General features: G+C 43.1%; 1 protein-coding gene across 17 annotated transcripts in view; it reads right to left on the minus strand.

The window, feature by feature from the left end:
• CIT (citron rho-interacting serine/threonine kinase) overlaps positions 1-22,453 on the minus strand; it is a 191,867-nt gene that overhangs the window by 116,675 nt on the left and 52,739 nt on the right. For all 17 annotated transcript variants that reach the window (XM_055239770.2, XM_063614616.1, XM_063614612.1 and 14 more), the window contains exons 9-10: positions 20,856-21,009; positions 954-1,137 (exon numbers count right to left, since the gene is read on the minus strand). In XM_055239770.2, coding sequence (XP_055095745.1) covers positions 954-1,137; positions 20,856-21,009 — 338 coding nt within the window. The remainder of the gene's footprint in view (positions 1-953; positions 1,138-20,855; positions 21,010-22,453) is intronic.

Below are 22,453 nucleotides of genomic sequence, written 5' to 3' on the forward strand. Positions count from 1 at the left end.
ATAACACCATCAGTCCAAGATCTTCTGGGGAACTCATTCCTCTGAAAACAGAATGTCATTGTATCATGAGAGAATGAGGCAAGATACTGACCTCCCACATCCACAGAAGCTACTGCATTTTACAGAAATTCCAGGAGGCTCCTGGAAGCCTGGACCCTCTAATTCCAAGTGCTATGTTAATGCATTTTTCAATAGCTTTTATGAGAATGGAGAAAGACCTACCAGGTCAAGAGGTTTACAGTGATATTTATATTTCCATTTTCTAGTCTCCTGGTTTTTTTCCCCCTATGAAGCCCAGTTTCTTGAATCAATGACTCCCTCCTGGTGGCTCACAGTAACGGGGCTTTCTCTGGCCGCCAGCGCTCCACCAGCTCAGAGAGGCTCAGCTGCCAGATCCCTGATCTTGCAGCATACTTGGAGAGGAGCCGAGCACCATCTCTCTGTTAGAGCTCTGGTTCAGCCACTTGCAGCTCAGTTAAACCCATCAGGAAACCTCTAGCTTATGAGACAAGGTTTTTAGGATTCTTCCAATACAGCCAAGATAGCAACCCCCATCCACCCACTTGAGAGACAGATACATAGATGGTTAGATAGATGGGCAGCTCATCTTAACTCCTGCACATTTCTCCTTTGACTGGGGATCTGCACTGCTGGAAATCTCCCACTCTCTCCCCTCTAAAGAAGACTAAAGATTGGAAAACTAACCCAAAGTACCCAACTGACAATTATGATACCACAGACAGGAACAGGTACCTTACACACTGCAAAATGAGAATATTAACAGGCTACCCCCGCAAAGCCCTAACAGGTAGACTGCTTTCCCAATGCAGGCGACTAGCAGCTTCCCTCCACTGCACTCCCCCCACCTATTCCCCCACCCCGCCACCACCACCTTTGGCTCCAAAAGCCTTGCATCAATGCAGGTCCCTTTAGAAAGTCAAATTTTCACTTACTCAGATCTACCAAGAATCCCCAGTGCCTTGCTGTACGAAAACCCCACAAACGGCAGTTCTTCACCCGAGAAACCTGAGGGGCTCAGCTGGCACGGAGAGGATGAAACCCACGAATTCTTCTCTGGTTCATCAAAATTGGAGGTGTCATCGTCAGACTTGAGGGTGGGAACGAAGGGGGGAGGAGCTGGTTAAAGAAAAACAAGAAAGGAGGGGGGAGGAAAAAAATTTCAGCCGGATTCAACACTGTTGCGGAGAAGATCGTCTTACTCCTTAGGCGCTGGCGATGGCACTGCAGCGCCTGCTTTCAATCTAGCTCGCAACCTCGGCTCCTACAGCAACAAGAGATTAACCCCTTCTCTGCCAACATGGCCACCAACCCGCAGACAGGCTGCCTTCCCGCCTGGGGTAAACTGAAGAGCAAACTCAAACAGGTCACTTGGGCCAACGAAAGCACTTGGGCCAACGAAAGCACTTGGGGAACTCGTGGGGAAGCCGCTCCTTCCGGCTGTTTCCAGAAGGCTCCTACAGAGCAGCTGCTGGCTAGTGCCAGGATGCTAGGAGACCTAAACATATGGATTCCCTTCTCCAGACAGGTCTAAATTATTAATGATTAGCACTAATCGTTGAAATAAGATGGAACTTCTACATTTTGTGGATTAACCGGGATGAGAGGAAGGACCAGGAAAAGCGATGTGTGAGCTTCTGGAACTCCTGTTAGGATACCACTGCAGTCTACTTCATTCATACCCGGACAAGTCCACTCCGAGATCTTATTAACCACTTTTTTTTTTTTTAGTTCATTATGCATCTTCCCCAGCGCAATCATGCCCATCAAATCCACTGCAGTTTAATCAGCATAATGAAGCACCAGCCAAATAAAGTTCCCACCGGTGATCTACAGCACCCCTGCGCGCTGACGGTGGGAATGCACGGATGGACATATGCGGTTCCTACCTCCTTAGGGCTTCACTCCCGGCTGGGGGCGTGTTACATCCTCTCCACTTCCTGCCGACCTACTAAGCGCTCTCGGTCAGGGAGGTGGACACTCGTCCATCAGTCACCAGGAGGCTGCCCATCGCGGTGGGCTCCCGGGGGTGTCCCCAGCCAGAAGCGTTACCATGGTTGCAAGCTGAGGCGTCCGTGGCGGGCCAGCCAGGCGAGTTGGAGAGCCGAGCATCACATCCCCCGCAGTGCAGGCTGCATGCTACCGGCTCCGTGTGTGCGTGCTCTGGCTATAACCCCACCTGGCTGCCGCCTGCGTGCCAGGGGCCAGTGCTGATCCCAGTGACAGAGCAGCATGAGTCACTGCCCGCCAGGGCTCGCTAGAGCTCCCCCTAGGACAGTTGTCACAGCCCTTCGCAGCCCAGACTTCTTTTTAACTCCTCGTTTTCTGGACAAAGCTGGGTGCCAAATATGAGCAGCAAGCAGTCTGTTTTCTGCTTACAGACTCCAAAAAAATCTGGCTGTTTCCAAAATTCCCCGATGACAACAACATCCGAAGTGGCGCTAGGAAGTAATTGGAGCAGGAAAGGGATGTAGAGGGGAGAGGAGATGAAGCCAGAGGTCTGGCTGTTCCTGAGAAGTACAAAAGAACATTCTCAGAGCTTCGGGTACATTGAGATGAGGTGGGAGAGTGAGGAAGATTTAAGATGTAAAATGTGCACTACCAGAAAATTATTTAACACCTCCAGCCTCTCAAGAGAATTTAAATCTTCCCTGTTAGTGTCAGAATCTACTTGCTTAATACTTTAAAAATTAGCTGATGGAAAGAAAAATTAGATTGAACGCTTCAGCCCACATCCCATGTGTACTTCCATCAACAGAGGCTCAAATCCAATCTGATTTCAATTATCCAGTACATTTTTTAATAGCAAAAAAAAGTTTTAATGGAAATTGTATTTCATAAGGATCAAAAAGAGAAGTTTTCCTTCCTGAAATAAGGAAACTCAGATAAAGACTGAGGAAATTTATGGAGAGAGATTTGCAGATGATACTAATATGGAAGCAAAGTGGTTAATGGCAATTGTTCTGGAATCTCAGTTTAAATCCCAGCTCCACCACTTACTAGTTCTGTGACACTGGGTAAGTCACTTAACCTCTCTGAACCTCAGTTTTCAACATGGCAATATCTATTTCAATGGACTATTAGGAGGTTTAAATAAAATAATCCATATAAAAGTGTTTAGCACAGTTCTTAGCGTACAGTAATCACTCCACAAAGATGACCTGCTATTATTGCTACTGCTCACCGGAGTTGCATGTTTAGGAGAGAGCCTGCAGGTCTTGAAGGCTACTGACATACAGCAGAATCTGTACTGAATGTTCTTCCTTCCTGCGCAGGGCACAGACACATCCATGTGGATGTTTGTGTTAATCATATCATTTAATTCCTAGTAGAACTTCAATTCCTTTCCACTATTTACTAATTTATCTTTAGCAGACCAAAATAGAATTCCATTTCTGAGTGAGAAGTATAATTAATGGAGGGTAAAAGCCACCCTCAGTGAAATAAGTATGATTTTGAAATCCGGTACTATAAAATAAGATTCATCTATAAAACTCTTGCCACGCCCAAAGCCAGCTTAATGTGGTTGAGATTAGAAAAAGGGACAGATAATCTTCAAGTTAAAAGGAAGAAGTAGGCCAGGCACAGTGGCTCATGCCTGTAATCCCAGCACCTTGGGAGGGCGAGGCAGGTGGATCACCTGAGGTCAGAAGTTCAAGGCCAGCCTGGCCAACATGGTAAAACCCCATCTCTATTAAAAATACAAAAAAATTAGCCAGATGTGGTGGCGCATGCCTGTAGTCCCAGCTACTTGGGAGGCTGAGGCAAGAGAATCGCTTGAACCTGGGAGGTGGAGGTTGCAGTGAGCCAAGATCGTGCCATTGCACTCCAGCCTGGGGAACAAGAGTGAAACTCCATCTCAAAAAAAAAAAAAAAAAAAAAAGGAAAGAGAAGTCAATGTGAAATATACTAGCTGGTAACAGGTAAGATATTCACAGCAAAGATTAAAAGCTAGGGATATAAACCTCTAGACAGCTAGTCGGTCAAGTACAACAGGAAAGTTTGAAAAGAAGGGCTTCTTAGGGCCACATTCAGGCAGAGGAAAAAGCCACAGCCTTAAGCCAAAAAGAAGTGGGGGAACTGGAAATATTCTGCCCTCCAGAAAGTGATGAGATGTTTACCCTTGTCCAGATGTTCCCTTCAGTGGGAAAGAAATAAAGCAGATAGGAAGAAGCAGCAACCTCAGGTAGAGTGTCCACATTTACAGTATCCTGTTACAATTCAAGAAATTAACACAAATACTGGTCCAGGACCACTGAGCCCTTGGAGCGCTGGCAGATACAAGTGGAGAACTTGTAGGGGCGTTTTTGCAACCCAGGGCACACAAGATTTTCTCCCCACCCCACCCCCACCCCAACACCCTCCTTCCGATCCCTACCAGAAATAAATTCACAATTAAAAAGTAAAAATCAACAACTACACTTTACGGGTGCAACAACAGATACAAGAAATGGGAGAATTAGCCCTCCAAAAACTGCAGATAAAAGAACAATCTAAAATGAGCCATAAAATTTTTATTATCAAGGTAAATTAGTAGAAATTCGTATCAAAGAACATGACACTTTGAAAAAGAACCAGGTACATTTGAAAGGAACCAAACTGAACTTCCAGAAATAAAAAGTCTTGTTCTTGAATTTAAGGTTAAAAATTCACTGAATATGTTAAATGGCAGACTAGATACAGCTGAAGAGAAACTTAGTGAACTAGCAGTTAGATCTGAGGGAATCACATAGAACCTTGATACTTAAACTATGGTCTGTACACTGGCATTATCACCATCACTCAGAAGCTGGTTAGAATTTAATTCTCTAAGAATCTCAGGCCCTGCCCCATACCCACGGAATCAGAACCTACATTGTAACAAGGTCCCCAGGTGATTCATGGGCACACCACAGTTCAAGAAGCACTTGTGTACAATGCAACACACAGAGACAAAGAGACAGAAAACGTGAGAGGTCAGAAGACAAAGACAGAATGAGAAGATCCAATATACATCTAATGGGGCACAGAAAGGGAGATTAGAGAACTACTTTAAAATCTGGATGCTGCATTTTTTAAGGATAGTGTAAAATCTGGTCATGTCCAAAAACTAACAAGTATGTGATCACATATAACTTGGGGATATAATTCTTCTATTTCTTGTACCTTATATAAAATGTCTCTTTTTTGATCCTTACAAAATGTGATTTTTTTTTTGCTTCAATAAAGGTATTTTTAGTTCACTGAAATCATATTGATCTTGAGTCTATGTTGATGGAGGTACACATGGCACCTCAGTACACAGGACAGTGCCAGGTACCTAGTAGGTGCACAGTAAATATTTGCTAAGCAAATACATAATTAAATGGCAAGAAAATAGGTCTTGTAAAGAGAGCACCTGACATAACACAGGCCACAAACAGGGTACTTGATGTTGAATTAAATGAAGAGGTTTTAAAAGTCGAGATTGTTCTGTCTGAGAAATATGTTAATGAGTACCTACACTAATCATTTCTGATACAGTATTATGAAATCAGCAGCTCCCCCCACTGCCACACCACATTCACTAATGACAAATAAGAAATCATATAGTAAGATCTATTGTCCACTGGGAAAAGCCACTAAAAAAAATAGAAAAAAATGTTTCCATATATATATATTTTTAAATATTTTAATAAATCAGCCTGTTTGAGGTAACATCAGAACACAGTCTCCTTAGTGGCAGAGGCTATACAAGTAACTTCTTGGGTTTTTTTCTTTTTTCAGTTATAAGATAGATAGCAGAATCAAGGCTTTCAGAAACAAAGAGCTATTTTAGGAGCTATAGTTAATTTCTCTTCTATAAATTCTCTCTCTCTCTTTTTTAATCCTAACATTCATTAAAACCTTTTGGGGGAAAAAATTATCATCCTCAAAAATATTTAAAAAAAAACAAGGAAAGAAGAACCAAATGGATTTGTCCTCTTGGGACTCCTTCTAACATGCTCCTTTGAGCTCCAGCTGCCTCATTCCCACCTTTGATTTTTTAGCATAGCCCACTAACACCTCAAACAATACCTGGCTGTCCTTATTCAATGTTTAATATCTATTTTTTAAGAGAATGAATGAAAAACAAGAACCTTACGTGGGGGATAATTATTTAGACCTAATGCGCCATTCCACGCAACATACCACTTCAGGAAACCCAGGAAATGATATGCTTCAGAGTACCCAATGTATTCATGAAGAACTAGCATATTAAAAAAAAAAATACTGAGCCTAGTAAAACTCCTAAGACTTTTAATCATCACCATGGATTGCAGAAATGGAAGATGAATAAGAGCCAGCACTGTGTCATAAAGGATGAAGGCACACAAATAATTATTGTGTGATGATATAATGAATCAGGACTGTGCCTAGAATACAGTGGGCACGCGCTAATATTCAACCAAAAACACGTTCAACTTCATTCTCTCTACCATGATGTCCCTCACCCTTTTAAAAAAATGTTAATTGACTACTTAGACGCTATGTTCAAACTTAAAGGAAGAGTACCAAAAAATAGCTATCTTCCAGTTGCTTAAAATCTAGAGCACTAATGTGATCATACTTATCAATGTTATGAAGACAGAACTGTGAAATAAATGAAGAGGAGAATACGTGTGTTGTTTAGAGGTCAAGATATGGGTGTGAAAAGCAGAGAATACATAAAATGGCTGATGGCAAGTTTTGCCAGGGGCGAATGCAGTACTTTTTTGCAAGTTCCTGCAGGAAAGTGTCACGGAGGGGATTTAATCTCAAGAGCTGGTTAAAAGGTACCTTCATGGGCTGGAGTGGGGAAAAGTGCTACTTTAGAAAAGCCCCAGAAGCCAGAGCAATGGCCCAACAGCATAGTGAATAATGAGGCAGGAAAGAAAGTGAAAGTGAAGTCTTGGTGGATTGACAGATGTAAAACCAGAGTGCTGGGTTAGTGTCAGTACTAAGACGGATACAATCATTTCAATAGTGATGGGTGGAAGAGGCTAGTGCTAGAAACTCTAAAAGACAAGTCTACAATAGCCAACATGACAAATTCTACACTAAGGAAATGATAACAGAAACACAGAGGATGGGATTAACAGGAGACAGGTTTGAAATATTATGAGATATATATATATATACATATATAGGTTTTCGTCCACGGTTCCTGGCTCATGACTCCCATAGTCTTTTTTACAATCTTTTGTTATTTAGGGGCGCTTTAGGCTTTAGAAGCAGGCCTTGAAAAACAGAATCTCTCTGTCTCTCTCTGACCTCCTCCTGCCCTCCTTTCATCTGCTCAAGGCGGGACTCTAATCTTCCCCCACCTTTCTGACTTGGAGCTGGCCATAAAGAAATTTCCTCTGCCTTGTCTGATTATAGGTCAGAAGACCCCATTTCAGAAGGGGTCCTGCCCCATAACCTGGAGGAATGAATGCTACAGAGAGGCCAAGAAGGATCTGAACAAACAGGCCTTGCTGGGATTCCCCACTCAGCCTATGAGGATTAGATCATAGCCTTTTTGTGCAATCCCATTCTACATGGTTGTTGATGATGCCTATCCAATGGCGTCTCCATGAAAGGCCCCAAGAGGACAGGGTTTGGTGAGCTTCCAGATAGCTGAACACGTGGAGGTTCCTGAAGGGTGACCAGGGAGGGCGTGGAAGCTTGCAACCCTTCCCCCATACCTATGCATTTCTTCATCTTTATCCTCTGCAATGTCCTTTAGAATAAAACGGTAAATGTGTTTTCCCAAGTTCTGTGAGCAGCTCTAGCCAATTAATTGAACTCAAAGAGGGGGTTGCAGGAACCCCAATTTGAAGCCAGTCAGCGAGAAGTTCCAGAGGCCTGGACTGGCAACTGGTGCCTGAAGAGGGGACATTCTTGGGGACTGAGCTCTCCGCCTGTGGGATTGAGCCCTATCTCCAGGCGGATAGTGCCGGAACTGAACTGGAGGACGCCTAGTGGTGTTCACTGCAGAACTGACTGCTTGCTTGGTGGTGGGGAGAAAGCCCCCACACGTTTGGTCACAGAAGTCTTCTGTGGTGTTGACAGTTGTGGTGTGAGTGGAGGAAAGACAGTTTGAGCTTTTCCACATTCAGGTTATAGAAAGAAGTTGCAAAATGTGGCTGGGCATAGTGGCTCACACCTGTAATCCCAAGGCAGAGACAGGCAGATCATTTAAGGTCAGGAGTTCGAGACCAAACTGGCCAACATGGTGAAAGCCCATCTCTACTAAAAAAAATATAAAAACTAGCCTGGAGTGGTGGCGTGCTCCTGTAATCTCAGCTACTCGGGAGGCTGAGGCAGGAGAATCCCTTGAACCCGGGAGACAGAGGTTGCAATGAGCCGAGATGGTGGCACTGCCTCCAGCCTGGGCAACAGAGTGAGATTCCATCATCTCAAAAAAAAAAAAAAAAAAAAAAGAGTGGCACAATCTGACAACTGATGTTAGAGCAGAGATTTTGATGGGAGCCTTATCATGGGAACAACTCTGAGAGAAAAGGCTGCAATGGGAAGAAGAGGAAGATATCCCATATCGAAGTCTCATGGGAATGAACGAAGAGAACAGATTAGGGGATCAGCAAATAGAGCTGGCTACTAAATATACATAAGTAATTGATCCCAAGAGAAGAGATTACATTGCCTAAAGCCTCAGGCAAGCCCCCTAGTTTCTCCCCTCCCACTAGGAAGTGGTCAGGCATGACTTGCCCACATAACACACTGTATATACGAAGTTCAAGACCGGGCCTCGTGGCTAACACTTGTAATCCCAGCATTTTAGGAGGCCAAAGCAGGTGGATCACTTGAGTCTAGGAGTTCAAGACCAGCCTGGGCAACATGGCAAAACCGGGTCTCTACAAAAAATACAAAAAATTAGCCGTGTGTGGTGATGCACATCTGTAGTCCCAGCTACCGGGGAGACTGAGATGGAAGGATCACTGGAGCCTGGGAGGTCAAGGCTGCAGTCAGCTGTGACTGCGTCACTGCATTCTAGTCTAGGTAACAAAGCAAGATTCTCTCTCAAAAAAACAAAAAAGGTAGTTCAAAAAGAAGACAAAGGAAATCCAGTTTGCAATAGACTTAAATAAATTAAAAATTATCCCATCTATTTGCCTCCCCAAAAAGTCATAAAAATACTTCAGGGTAACATTGATTTGGGCTGGTGATCAATTTTTACAGTGCTGTCTTTAAAGTCAATGAATAAGGAAGCCAGCATTCCCAAAGTAGTCTTCCATCAATCAGTCTAAACAATGCCAGGGTCTGGCTGCCAACACCTAAGCAGATAACCTCTCTGGTGGTGGATTCCAATGGAGATGTGAGCTCTAGCTGCCTCTCGCCATACCCAAAAGCCATGTTCCTATGAGGCTGCTTAATATTAAGTTTTTGGTAATCAACTTATGTTTCCCTACAGATTCATACTTTAGAGATGCTTTCCCCGACTTCTGGATTGCACTTTAACCAGACTTCTTAACATTTTAGCTTTACTTTGTTTTTTTCTCTCCCTCTCAGTCTAGGTACTCAGCAATCTGTGAAACACCTACATAGGCTAGAAATACTCAGAAGAGGAACGTTTCAAATTGCAACTAGTCATGAGTGCATTTCTTTGCAAAGCTGAATTTGGATATACCCAGTTTTTCACCCTGGTGGATATCCCCCAGGAAATTTTTTTTTTTTTTTTTTTTTTTTTTTTTTGAGACTGAGTCTCGCTTTTTTGCCCAGGCTGGAGTGCAGTGGCGTGATCTCGGCTCACTGTAACCTCTGCCTCCCGGGTTCAAGGAATTCTCATGCTTCAGCCTCCCAAGTAGCTGGGATTACAAGCACCTGCCACCATGCCCAGATACCTTTTTTGTATTTTTAGTAGAGACGGGGTTTTACCATGTTGGCCAGGCTAGTCTCGAACTCCTGACCTCAAGTGATCCATCCAACTTGGCCTCCCAAAGTGCTGGGATTACAGGTGTAAGCTACCAAATCCGGCCCAATCAGGACACATTTAAATAATAGCAAAGGAGCTAGTTCATCAGCACCTGCTTGCTGTAGGCCCAGGCAACCTTCCCTTTCAGCACCTTCCCCCGTGAATTACCTACACCCAATAACACATCAGACTAGATTCATTCTTTGCTGCCTTCCCGATCTCTTTAGTATCCTTTTCTCCAACTTTCTTCTTTTAGAGACAGAGTCTCACTCTGACGCCCAGGAGAGAGTGCAGGGGTACAATCATAGCTCACTATAAGCTTGAACTCCTGGGCTCAAGCAATCCTCCCACCTCAGCCTCCCAAGTAGCTGGGATTACAGGTGCACACCACCATACCCAGCTAGCTTTTTTAATTATTATTTTTTGGTAGAGACACGGGTCTTCCTATGTTGCCCAGGCTAGTCTCGAACGCCTGGCCTCAAGTGATCCTCTCACCTCAGCCTCTCAAAACTTTTCTCCAACAGTGAAAAGATTTATTCTTAATTTTTTTTTTTTTTTTTTTTGAGACAGAGTCTCGCTCTTTCGCCCAGGCTGGAGCCATCGCACCCAGCTAGTCTCACCCTTCTACTCACTCCTCCAGTAAGGAAGAAGGAGATTATCTGGCTCATGAAAAGTAGACATTTATTTGGCCATGTTTTACTAGAAGGCAGAATTACTATGTCTTGAAAGTAAGGGCCAAATTTAAAACTTCCCCTTTTACTACCTAGGCACAGGCGTAGCAGGCACTCAACCAACTGAACACTCTTGTCCTCCTTATTTCCATCAGGCCCCCTGTTGTGGCAAGGGCCCCCCCGCCAGCCTCCACCCCGTTCATGAGGGAGGGCCACCATTCTTCTCTGTCGGTAGGATGGGCAAATTTACCAGAGTCTCGCATCAGAGCTTACTGGGTGCTTGCCCTGCCAAGAATAAAGTGGGTATTTTGGTCTCTATCTGGCTATCTGTTCTTTGTGTGTGTCCTTTATAAGTCAGAATTTTGAAGTGCTGAAAGGGTGGTCTTAGATCCCAAACTGCCAGTGCTGTAGTTGAATGTTCCATCACCACGGATGAACAGAGTTGGCTATATTTATTTTCTCTGAAGTGAGACACCAGAAATCATTTCCAAACTCTCAGTTATGAACCACCTGGGCCTCTAACTCTTTGTCCTGAGGCTTTCATCTCTTTTGATTCCTGCCAACCGCCCTTTTTAGTTCTATCCAAACTTCGCCCTCAGAAAATGAGCATAACTGCAATCACCACACTCATAGAATTGATTAGAAAGTTGGCTGCTGAATATAGTCCCAGATGTTTAATATAATTTTGAATCTTTGGCCAAATCATTTCCACGTTTGCTTGGTTGTGAAAGGTTTTCCCGCAAGTGAGAATTTAAGGGTTGAAGACTCCAATTTATGGGCTCTCCAACAAACCCACTCTGTTTCCCATCTTCCCCCAAAAAAGGCATTAATTTATCTCACTTAGAATTGATTTACCAAACTTGGATTTGGCATTGCACTGCTGGCTTGCACTAAGAGGCCCAGAAGGAAGCAGTCCTATGGAAATGCCAGGGTACGTTTCCGAGGGATGGGGCCCGCCAGGTCACAGGGGGTCTCATTTATGGGAAACCCAATGGTGAAATTCCTCAGGGATCAGTATTCAGAAAATAGGTCTCCTCTGAGCAGAGCATTCTGGACTTTTTTCTCATGGAACTGGGGCTCTTGTAACTGTTCATATTCTCCTTTCTGCTTTGGTCACTGGGAGACTGAGAGTCCCAAATCATTCTTCCTTTGGCAACTTAACAGGAACTTCCTTGTTTTTACTTTTAACCCTGACTTTATTTCCCTATCCTCATACTCCTTTCATCTGGATTTCTCTATTTATTCATTGTTAATTTTTAATATTGCAATTATCTCTAGAATAAGTTGCCCTCAATTTATCTTGGAATAAAGTAGAATATTACATATTTTTGACATCTCTGGAAGTAGCTTCTAAATTCAGACTAGAGGGGGAAAATCCTATAATCCTAATTCATAAGCATTTAGCTCTTTTTGGACTATTTTTTCTTATCAATAATTTACCTTCTAAAAACAGAACAGCCCCCAAGAGACACATAAATATTTGTCTACATATCCCATAAGAGATTATAAGACTATATCTTATATTACTGACTAGATCTCTTTATTGACTGACTAGATCTCTTTATTGACTGACTAGATCTCTTTATTATTCCTTTTTTGTTTTAGTAGGTGGCGCCCACACGCTCCTGGTCTAGTAAGTTGAATTTCTACCATCACTACTTTACCATCCCACCCCTCTTGCTCCCCTTCCCGCCCACGCTGATACTCCAAACACCCAACTCCTCTTCCTCACTTCCTCCTGCCCCTGAAGTAAATGAGTGTCCAAAAGGAAGATACATTTAAGGGCCAACCAAGTCTAACAGAGAAGCATATCTACCATCCTCATGAAACTAGCTTAGAAAACAAAACATGACCAGATAACCCTTCAAATGACAGGAAGCCCCAAACAAGAAGAACGTTAAAAGGCCCCAAACAAATGAATACACAAAGGAGATGAACTTTAAAAGGCCCAAAACATCACGCCTGTAATCCCAGCACTTTGGGAGGCCGAGGCGGGCGGATTACCTGAGGTCAGGAGTTCGATACCAGCCTGGCCAACGTGGTGAAACCCCGTCTCTACTAAAAATACAAAAAAATTAGCCAGGCGTGGTGGTGCATGCCTGTAATCCCAGCTACTTGGGAGGCTGAGGCAGGAGAATTGCTTGAGCCCACGAGGCGGAGGTTGCAGTGAGCCGAGATCGTGCCACTGCACTCCAGCCTGGCTGACAGAGGAAGACTCTGTCTCAAAAAAAAAAAAAAAAAAAAGGCCCAAAACAAATACGTGCATGCTCACATACCACACACACACACACACTAAATGCACAAGCCATTGAGATAATGCAATTCTAAAGGCAGGACACTAAATAAAATAAATGAAAAAATAATGTCAAAACCATGATATTAGCTGTGGCCTTGTTAAAAAAAAAAAAAAAAAGCCATAAGGGGTTTTCATTTGAGAAGAGCGCTGCTTATCAGAAACCAATGGCTACGTGGCAGATTCGAAGGATTAGCATGGTAGGGCCATGCTTAAATGAATGAAGTATAAAGATTGCTTCATTCATTTCAATGATGCAAAAAAATAACCTGCCAATAAAAATTACTGAATTTGGCCGGGTGCAGTGGTTCACGCCTGTAATCTCAACACTTTGGGAGGCTGAGGTGGGTGGATTACCTGAGGTTGGAAGTTCAAGACCAGCCTGACCAACATGGAGAAACCCCATCTCTACTAAAAATACAAAATTAGCCAAGCGTAGTGGCACATGCCTGTAATCCCAGCTACTCGGGGCTGAGGCAGGAGAATCACTTGAATGCGGGAGGCAGAGGTTGCGATGAGCCGAGATCACGCCATTGCACTCCAGCCTGGGCAATAAGAGCAAAACTCCATCTCAAAAAAAAAAAAAATTACTGATTTCTTGGGAGGCAGCATAAAGATGTTGTTAAGAGGATAGGTTGGCTGGGTGCGGTGGCTCACGCTTGTAATCCCAGCACTTTGGGAGGCCGAGGCGGGTGGATCACGAGGTCAGGAGATCGAGACCATGGTGAAACCCCGTCTCTACTAAAAATACAAAAACAATTAGCCGGGCGTGGTGGTGGGCGCCTGTAGTCCCAGCTACTCAGAGAGGCTGAGGCAGGAGAATGGCGTGAACCCAAGAGGCGGAGCTTGCAGTGAGCCGAGATCGCGCCACTGCACTCCAGCCTGGGCAACACAGCGAGACTCCGTCTCAAAAAAAAAAAAAAAAAAAAAAAAGAGGATAGGTTGTGCTAGTGTTATAGGAGCATAGAATATTCTGGAAAGTTCTATGAGAAACTGACAATAGTGTTTTGCTTGAGGGAGAGGAGTTGGACGTAGGGTGGGAAGGAGGCATTTTTCACCGTATAACCTTCTGTATAATGTGAATTTTCTGCTACAGGCTATACCACTTTTTCAAAACAACAAAGGCAAAGAGAATTTAGAGTCAGAGAGACCTGAGTTTGATTCCTACCACTGCCAACTTCGGGCTCCATGACCTCATATGTATTGTGGACTAGTGATAGGACCTGACTCACAGAGGTTTGGGGAAGAATAAATGGAACAATAATAAGAATAAAGCACTTTGCAGAGCTCCTGACACATAGTAGGCACACAATAAATGGCATGGTAATATCATACATGTATAAACATGCTAGTGAAGAACACTTATTCATTCCTTAATTAAAATCCAATATGGGACAACAGTAAAGTGGGGTTCAGGGAGTCAAGGAAATGTCTTTTTGCTATCAGAAGGCAAAGATTAGGTCAAACCACCATTTTGAAGTATATGAAGGATGTAATGTCCATCTAAGAGAAAAGCTTTAAATTCCTCAAAGCAAGGCCTAAAACCCAGCAGTTCTAAGCAGTCCCATTCACCCATAGGAGTCCTGAGCCAAAAAATGGCCTCCCCATACCTTAAGCCCGAAGACAAAACGAGGAAGACTCACAAAGATAAGCAAGAAATTCTGAGGCTAGCATCTAATTTCTTCCTTTTGCTGGGTTCCCAACTCGAATATGCACAGAAATCCCCTGGGGATCCTTATTAAAATGCAGCTTCTGACTCAGCAGGCCTGAGTCTCTGGAGCTCTAACAAGCTCCTAGGTGATGCCGATGCTGCCGGTCCATGGTCCACACTCTGAGTAGCAAGGTCCTACTGCCTCCACGTAATAGTTTTGCTGTTTGTTAACAGTAACAGTGGCAGAATTGAGAGATTCACATTACTGTGATGTTCCCTCTCCTGATAATAACCTGGCCAATTCTTCTAAATCAATGGTTCTCAACTGAAGGTGACTGTAGCCCCCAAGGGGAGACTGGGCAATGTCTAGAGTCGTTTTTGGTTGTTGCAACTGCAGGGGGAGGATGCTACTGGTATCCATGGAGAAAGCACAGCGATGCTGTTCAACATCCTGCAATTCACAAAACAGCCCCCACAGCAAAGAATTATCTGGCCCCAAATGTCAACAGTGCCAAGGCTGAGAAACCCTATTCTAAATAAACAGAAAACAGGACACATCCTGAGTCTTCTCAATTCATCTTGAGACTAGAAATCCCAAGATTAGAAGTGGGCCATGGATCCAACACTGTCCTTTCCCAGGCTAGATCTGAGACATGGGGAGAGTTATAGGTTAGCAGGATGCTGTACGTGGAGAAGGGATCACCAGGTCACAGCCTATGGTCTGTATTTTGCTTAAAATCAAGCACATGTGGGGCCGGGCACGGTGGCTCATGCCCGTAATCCCAGCACTTTGGGAAGCCGAGGCAGGTGGATCACGAGGTCAGGAGATCGAGACCATCCTGGCTAACATAGTAAAACCCTGTCTCTACTAAAAATACAAAAAAATTAGCCAGGCATGGTGGCAGGCACCTGTAGTCCCAGCTACTCGGGAGGCTGAGGCAGGAGAATGGCATGAACCTGGGAGGCGGAGCTTGCAGTGAGCCGAGATCATGCCACTGCACTCCAGCCTGGGCAACAGAGTGAGACTCCGTCTCAAAAAAAAAAAAAAAATCAAGCACATGTGGTTCAGTAAACTAGTGAGGGGAGGCCTACGAAGCATTAAACTTCCCACCATTTGGAGGTACAGCAATTTAACAGTACTACAGCTCTATTCAAGCAAAAGACCAGTTAGGCTCTTAGACTCTAAATTCAATGAAGGTAGGGCCATACCCAAATGTGTTCATCAATGAAGCCATAGCACCTGACATTGCACTTAACATACTGTAGAAATTCAAATACCAGAATGAATCATCAATTCAAAAATTCCTGCAATTCTAGGCTGGGCATGGTGGCTCATGCCTGTAATCCCATCACTTTGGGAGGCAGAGGGAGGATGATCACTTGAGCCCACAAGTTTGAGACAAGCCTGGGCAGAGATGGCAAGACTCCATCACTTAAAAAAAAAAAAAATTCAATTCCTGCAATTCCAAATGTTCTTAAATAGACCTAGAGATTAAATCACTCTCTAGTGTGACATGGTTTATTATTTGCCATCATCACAAATATTATTACTAATAACAATAACTTATGCAAAGGCATATACGGTATTGTAGAAAGAGGATGGGCTTTGGAATCACACAGACCTCCACCCAAATCCAGAATCCCTTATTCACTTGCCATATAACCTTGGCCAAGTTACCACGGTATCCACATCTGTAAAACGGGTATAATAATCCTTATATTTGACAGAAGTGTTTTGAAGGAGCTTAGTGTAACGTACTTGAATGCCTGGTGGTTAGCACAGAATAGGCACTCCCTAAACAATATTGCCGACCACACTAAAGGACTAGGAAAAAAAAAACCCAAGGAGGTACATGGTGCTTATTTCTACACACAAAAATTTGTAAGACTTTCACCTGAAGCTAAGTAGGCACAGAATCCCTATCCCCCAAACCAAAGACTGTCTTCCCTCAGGATTATTGAGCAACCATATTATACACCTGAGGTTTCATTGGCACTATTCAGGGCCAGTTAGCAAATAAGCAGCAACAATCAAAACGATACCTATTTGGAAGAAGACTATCTCAGCGTTTCATCAGCATGGGACCACCACTGAGTTACTGCCGGATGGAAACAAAATGTACTTTCTGCTAACAAATGCTGAGGACCTGAAAAATCAGGATCATTTGGCAAGAATTGTTCCTTTCTGAGAATAGCAAAAGAAAGACAACTCAAGAGAAAAAGCCCATGTCAGATGCAACAGACCATCCAAGTTCTCCAGCGCATTAGCCATAAATGTCCTAGGAAATAATCCGTGATCACCACTTCCATTATGCATTTCTCACCGTTGAGACATGGCAGTCTTGGATAAAAGGTACAAGTGTGCTGGTTCCGTTGACGTCACGATGCCTTGGGGGAAGATATCTTAAAAGATGTTGATAGAAGACAGTACCAGACGGCAAAACTTTCCCATGGATGGGAGCAGGTACACGATGCCAGGCAAGGTAAGCATAATCCCGAAGGCATGAAAGAGGAGCTCTGACTGGCTTCAGCTTTCCTGAAGCCCAGAAAGATCAGGCTGGGTACAGCCAGAATCCGGCCCAGCATCTGAAACATCGCCGGAATTGCACAGCCAGGGCAGCTGGTACGCTTAGGAAACCCCCCACTGAAACTTGGAAAGCAGCCTTGAAATAATGATAATAATAAATAAGCAGCTGAAAAACCAATCTTGTGGGAGGCTGGAAATGAAACAGAATAATGAGAGCCTGGTGACCCATAAGCATGGCAGTCACTCATCACAGAGTGTTCGACTTGCTGGAAGAATAAGTATCCTGGAACTGGGTCAGATGCCTGGTTCATGGGGTGCTGCCTGCAGCAACCCCAAGGGGCAGGACCCAGAAGGGTACAGAAGCTACACCTGACCTCAGTGTCAAAGCAAAGGCGCATCCTAGTTTCTCTCAGTAGCCACTCCCAGTTCTGTCATTCATAAATTTGCCAAGACCTGTCTTAAATTGCGTTTATATATCCTGCCAGGACCACCTCTTGAGATAATGAGTTTTAGAAGATTATTACCTGCTGTGTTAAGCAGTACTTTCTTTCACTGGTTACAACAAGAAAAAGAAGAATTGGGGGTGAAACTGCACAAAGGCTAATGTTGCTTTTAACAAGGGACAATCTCTTATTGCAGAAGGCGGAAATATTCGACAGCCTGGAACCATCAGGCATTTAAGCAGCAACCATGAACTTGGGAAACTTAATGATTCGAAGTATTTTGGTTGATGAAAATCACTCAACATGTGTTTATGAAAAACAGTACTAGATAAAAGCATAATTTATGTCACAGTTACCTAGTCAGAAAATAGCTTAAAGAGCATGGAGTCAAGCAATGTTTTCAATCACAAATCTCTGAGTTGATTACAAATAACGCAGGGATCAGAGGTTGGTGAAAAACAGGAAAATTTGCTAGGAGACACTGAAGTTAATACCATGCCTCTCTGCATAGTCGGAAATGCCATAAAACCACCAGGAAAACGCACTACCAATCCTCGGTGGGCATGAAGATCCCACCTGCTGGCTGAGCTACACTAAGTATCTAAACTAGGACTAGTCCCATCAAATACAAATACCCTAACTGGAATATGGTACCACGGATTGATTGCTGAAACAGAAACGGGACATGAGTGGGAGAATTGGTAAAATTCAAAAAAAGTCTGAAGTGTAGTTAACAGTAATGTACCAATATTAGTTTTGACAAATAGTTTTTCAAACACTTAGTTTGACAGTGACACTGTTATGTAAGAGTTAACACTGGGGGCTGGGTGCGGTGGCTCACGTCTGTAATCCCAGCACTTTGGGAGGCTGAGGTAGGCGGATCACCTGAGGTCAGGAGCTTGAGATCAGCCTGACCAACATGGTGAAACCCTGTCTCTACTGAAAATACAAAAAGTAGCCGGGCATGGTGGTGCACGCCTGTGGTCCCAGCTACTCGGAGGCTGAGGCAGAAGAATCGCTTGAACCCAGGAGGCGGAGGTTGCAGTGAGCCGAGATGGTGCCACCACACTCCAGCCTGGGCAACGGGGAGACTGTGTCTCAAAAAATAAATAGATAAATATAAAAAAGAGTTAACGTTGGGGAAAACTGGGTGAAGGGCATGTGGGAACTCTTCCATACTATCTTTGCAACTTTTCTATAAATCTAATATTATTCCAAAATAAAAGATTTATTAAAATTAGGGCTGGGTGCAATGGCTCATGCCTGTAATCCCAGTATTTTGGGAGGCCAAAGCAGGAGGATCACTTGAGCTCAGGAGATCAAGACCAGCCTGGGCAACCTGGTGAAACCGCATCTCTACAAATACAAAAAAATTAGCAGAGTGTGATGGCACACGCCTGTGGTCCTAGCTACTTAGGAGGCTGAGGTGGGAGGACTGCTTGAGCATGGGAGGTCAAGGCTGCAGTGAGCCGTGATCATGCCACTGCACTCTTGCCTGGCCCACAGAGTGAGACTCTGCCTCAAAAGTAAATAAATAAAGATTTATTTCAATTAAAAGAATTTTTTGGCCAGGCGTGGTGGCTCACACCTGTAATCCCAGCACTTTGGAAGGCTGAGGCGGGCAGATCACCTGAGGTCAGGAGTTCAAGACCAGCCTGACCAACATGGAGAAACTCTATTTCTACGAAAAATAGAAAATTAGCCGGGCGTGGTGGTGCATGCCTATAATCCCAGCTACTTGGGAGGCTGAGGCAGGAGAATCGCTTGAACCCAAGAGGTGGAGGTTGCAGTGAGCTGAGATCGCACCACTGCACTCCAGCCTGGGCAACAAGAGCAAAACTCCGTCTCAAAAAAAAAAAGAATTTTTTAAAGCAAATACATTTGTGAGTCTTCAGAGTCACTACACTGGGAGCTGGGAGTCAAATATATTATGCCTAATTTATAAGTTAAGCTTTATATAATATAGGTATGTATGCACAGGAAAAAAGGTAGATGGGTTTCAGTACTATCATCAGTTTCACACATCCACTGGGAGACTTGGAACATACGCGCCACAGATAGGAGGGTTGGGGGACTACTTTAACTTTACTCAGGTAATCACCATTCACTGACTTACTTAAGTGGAGATACATTCTTAGGCAAGTTCATGAATAAAAAAAAATTAACTGCTTATTCAAGAAAATTACAGAGATAAAAAGGCAAGACAAGAAAAGATTAAGTACTTGAACAGCATCTAAAAGAAAGTCTATAACATCTTTCTAAAAGCATAAAAGGAAGAATGCCCTGAAAATATATTACTGACTAAAAGGTCTGAACCTTGGAGATTTGGGGGGAGATGCCTATTTATTTAGAAAAATAAAGCAATGTGGCCACCCAAATAATAAAAACATTTGCCAAGAAAGATTTATGGAAATGCGACCTACTTAAATATTTCAGCAGAAGGTTAGAGAAACCATCAAAATGGTTTACAACTGGACAATACTGATTTTTTACCATACTATGTCCTAGCTGAAGGTGCAAGCAATTATAATTATAACACATCTCCAATCAGAAGCCTGGTTTTGACACCTAGAAACAGGTTCCATTTCCCAACCTCCCTCCATCACCAAAAACAAAACACATACTCAAACAGCACAACTGCTTTCCTACTGGCTCTAATCTGTGCTGATCATTCGGTAGAACACATTCAATCAACAACACATCCAAGAATTAAAAAGATTTTTAAAAGATCACCAACTGGTAAAAGAAAAAAGAGCATTGCGTGGTTTCTGTTGATAATAAACCAGGTCTTTGTTTTTAATGAATTCATTCAGTTTGCACTAACTGATTATAAAAAGTGATGTATGAATGAATCTACTGTGCATATACATTATAGGTTTTACATGCTTGTGAGCAAAGACAAATATTATCGAGCGAAACAAATGAATAAACACAGGGAGGTGTTTATGGTTTTTGTTTAAACTCAGCCATTAGCAGAACAACCTGGGCATGTTGCCTAATCTGAGTCTTTTTCCTGATCTGTGAATGAAATACCTAGATCCACTTTTTTTGGAAGAAACTGGCAAACCAAGTGACAACCTTTAAACTCCATTAATCTGTGCCTCTAACTTACTGAGGGATAATATTCTAAAGGCCACATAAACACAGAGTTTGATAAATGACCCAGTTCTACACAAATAATTTTAAAGCAGAATTATTACTCAAAGACAGCTATATCATTAGCCTTTACTACTCCTGTAGATAATTAAAGCCTTTATTTATGTAATTTACAGAAGCTTCTTTGGACCAGAATAATCTCAGATCTCTCTTGCGTGTTTCATAATCCCAACATCCCGAATTAAGGAAAACAGCCCTACTTACAGTTACGAATGTTATTCCACTCGATTTTAGAGAAGAAAGGATGGCAGCAAAGACCTTCAAACTTCAGTCTCTCTTTCTGGCCACACAACAAGCTTTGAATCAGATCAAGAAAGTCACTGCTCACTTTGGGGTCATCTGGAAACTTCAAAAACCGCTGTTCCAAAAAAAAATAAGAGAATTATTTCCTTAGCAGGGATTCCGTTTCTCATGCCCCAAAGTGAAGAAAGTATTTCTCATATATGCAAGTTTCTCTTTTTTGTTTTTTAGAGAAGGAAGTTTCGTGCCCTCTTCCCTTTGGACCAAAGGCATGTTCCCAAAATAAGTGGCCTGTTCACATCAATAGGCTTAGTTCCTTTGTAGGGGTTCAGCGTCCTCCATGGCTTGACCCCGGCTCCCCTTCCCATCTCATCTCGCCACGCTCCCCATCTCTCCCTTTGCTGTCCAACAATGATGAGCTATTTAAAGCTCCCTGAACAAATCATGCTGTTCTCACTGCTTTCCTTGGCTACCTTTTCTATCCTATAACTCCTTTCTGCATGTTCCCTCTGCACTCTACTTTTGCACATACACAATGCACTGCGATTTCAGTGTGATGAAAAAGAAAGAAGGCAGAGAGGGCCTGCTTCTTCTGCTCATCCCTGTAAACCTGGTACCTAACAGTGCCTGGTATGATAATGCACTTGTTATTGAATGATTGAATGAGTGAGTGAGCTAAAGGGAAGGAAATAAATTAGCTCCAAGAGTCATCTAAGGGGAAATTTTCACTCAAGAGGAGGCTCAAGAATAACAAATAATAGATGTACATAAAAATATGTATTAAGCATTCCAGAAAGATGAAAATTAGGTGAGATACAAAAACCTAGGAAATACGTTCCTTTTCCTTTTGGTTGAAACTAAAAAATATACATTTTTCAGAGCCTTAAGAAATGAGCTTCATGGGCCGGGCACAGTGGCTCATGCCTGTAATCCCAATACTTTGGGAGGCTGAGGCAGGCGGATCACCTGAGGTCAAGAGTTCAAGACCAGCCTAGCCAACATGGTGAAACCCCATCTCTACTAAAAATACAAAAATTAGCCAGGCATGGTGGTGGGCACCTGTGATCCCAGCTACTCAGGAGGCTGAGGCAGGAGAATCGCTTGAACCCAGGAGTTAGGGGTTGCAGTGAGCCAATATTGTGCCACTGCACTCCAGCCTGGGTAAGAGAGCGAGACTCCATCTCAAAAAAAAAAAAAAAAAAATAGGCTTAATGTAGTAGAAAGTACAGTTATTAGAAAATAGTTTTACTGTATATATATATATAGTAAAACACATATCTATATGTTAATTGTATTTCTAATTCATTTCCTCATTCAATTTTAATACCATATTCAATAGTTAGTACTAAGGAGTATATCGAAAAATCAAGAGCACGGACTTCAGGGCCAGACTGCCTGTGTTATTTAGTGCCAGTTACTTCACCTTCAGTGCTTTGGTTTCCTCATCTATAAATGAAAATAATAATACTTACCTCGCAGGGTTGTTTGAAGATTAACTAACTGACTAAACTATATCTCCTCAATTCTAAGACTCACAGTTATTCACAGTTAACAGCACTGAA

This window comes from Symphalangus syndactylus, chromosome 13, assembly GCF_028878055.3.
Source record: "Symphalangus syndactylus isolate Jambi chromosome 13, NHGRI_mSymSyn1-v2.1_pri, whole genome shotgun sequence".
Classification (NCBI taxonomy): domain Eukaryota; kingdom Metazoa; phylum Chordata; class Mammalia; order Primates; family Hylobatidae; genus Symphalangus; species Symphalangus syndactylus.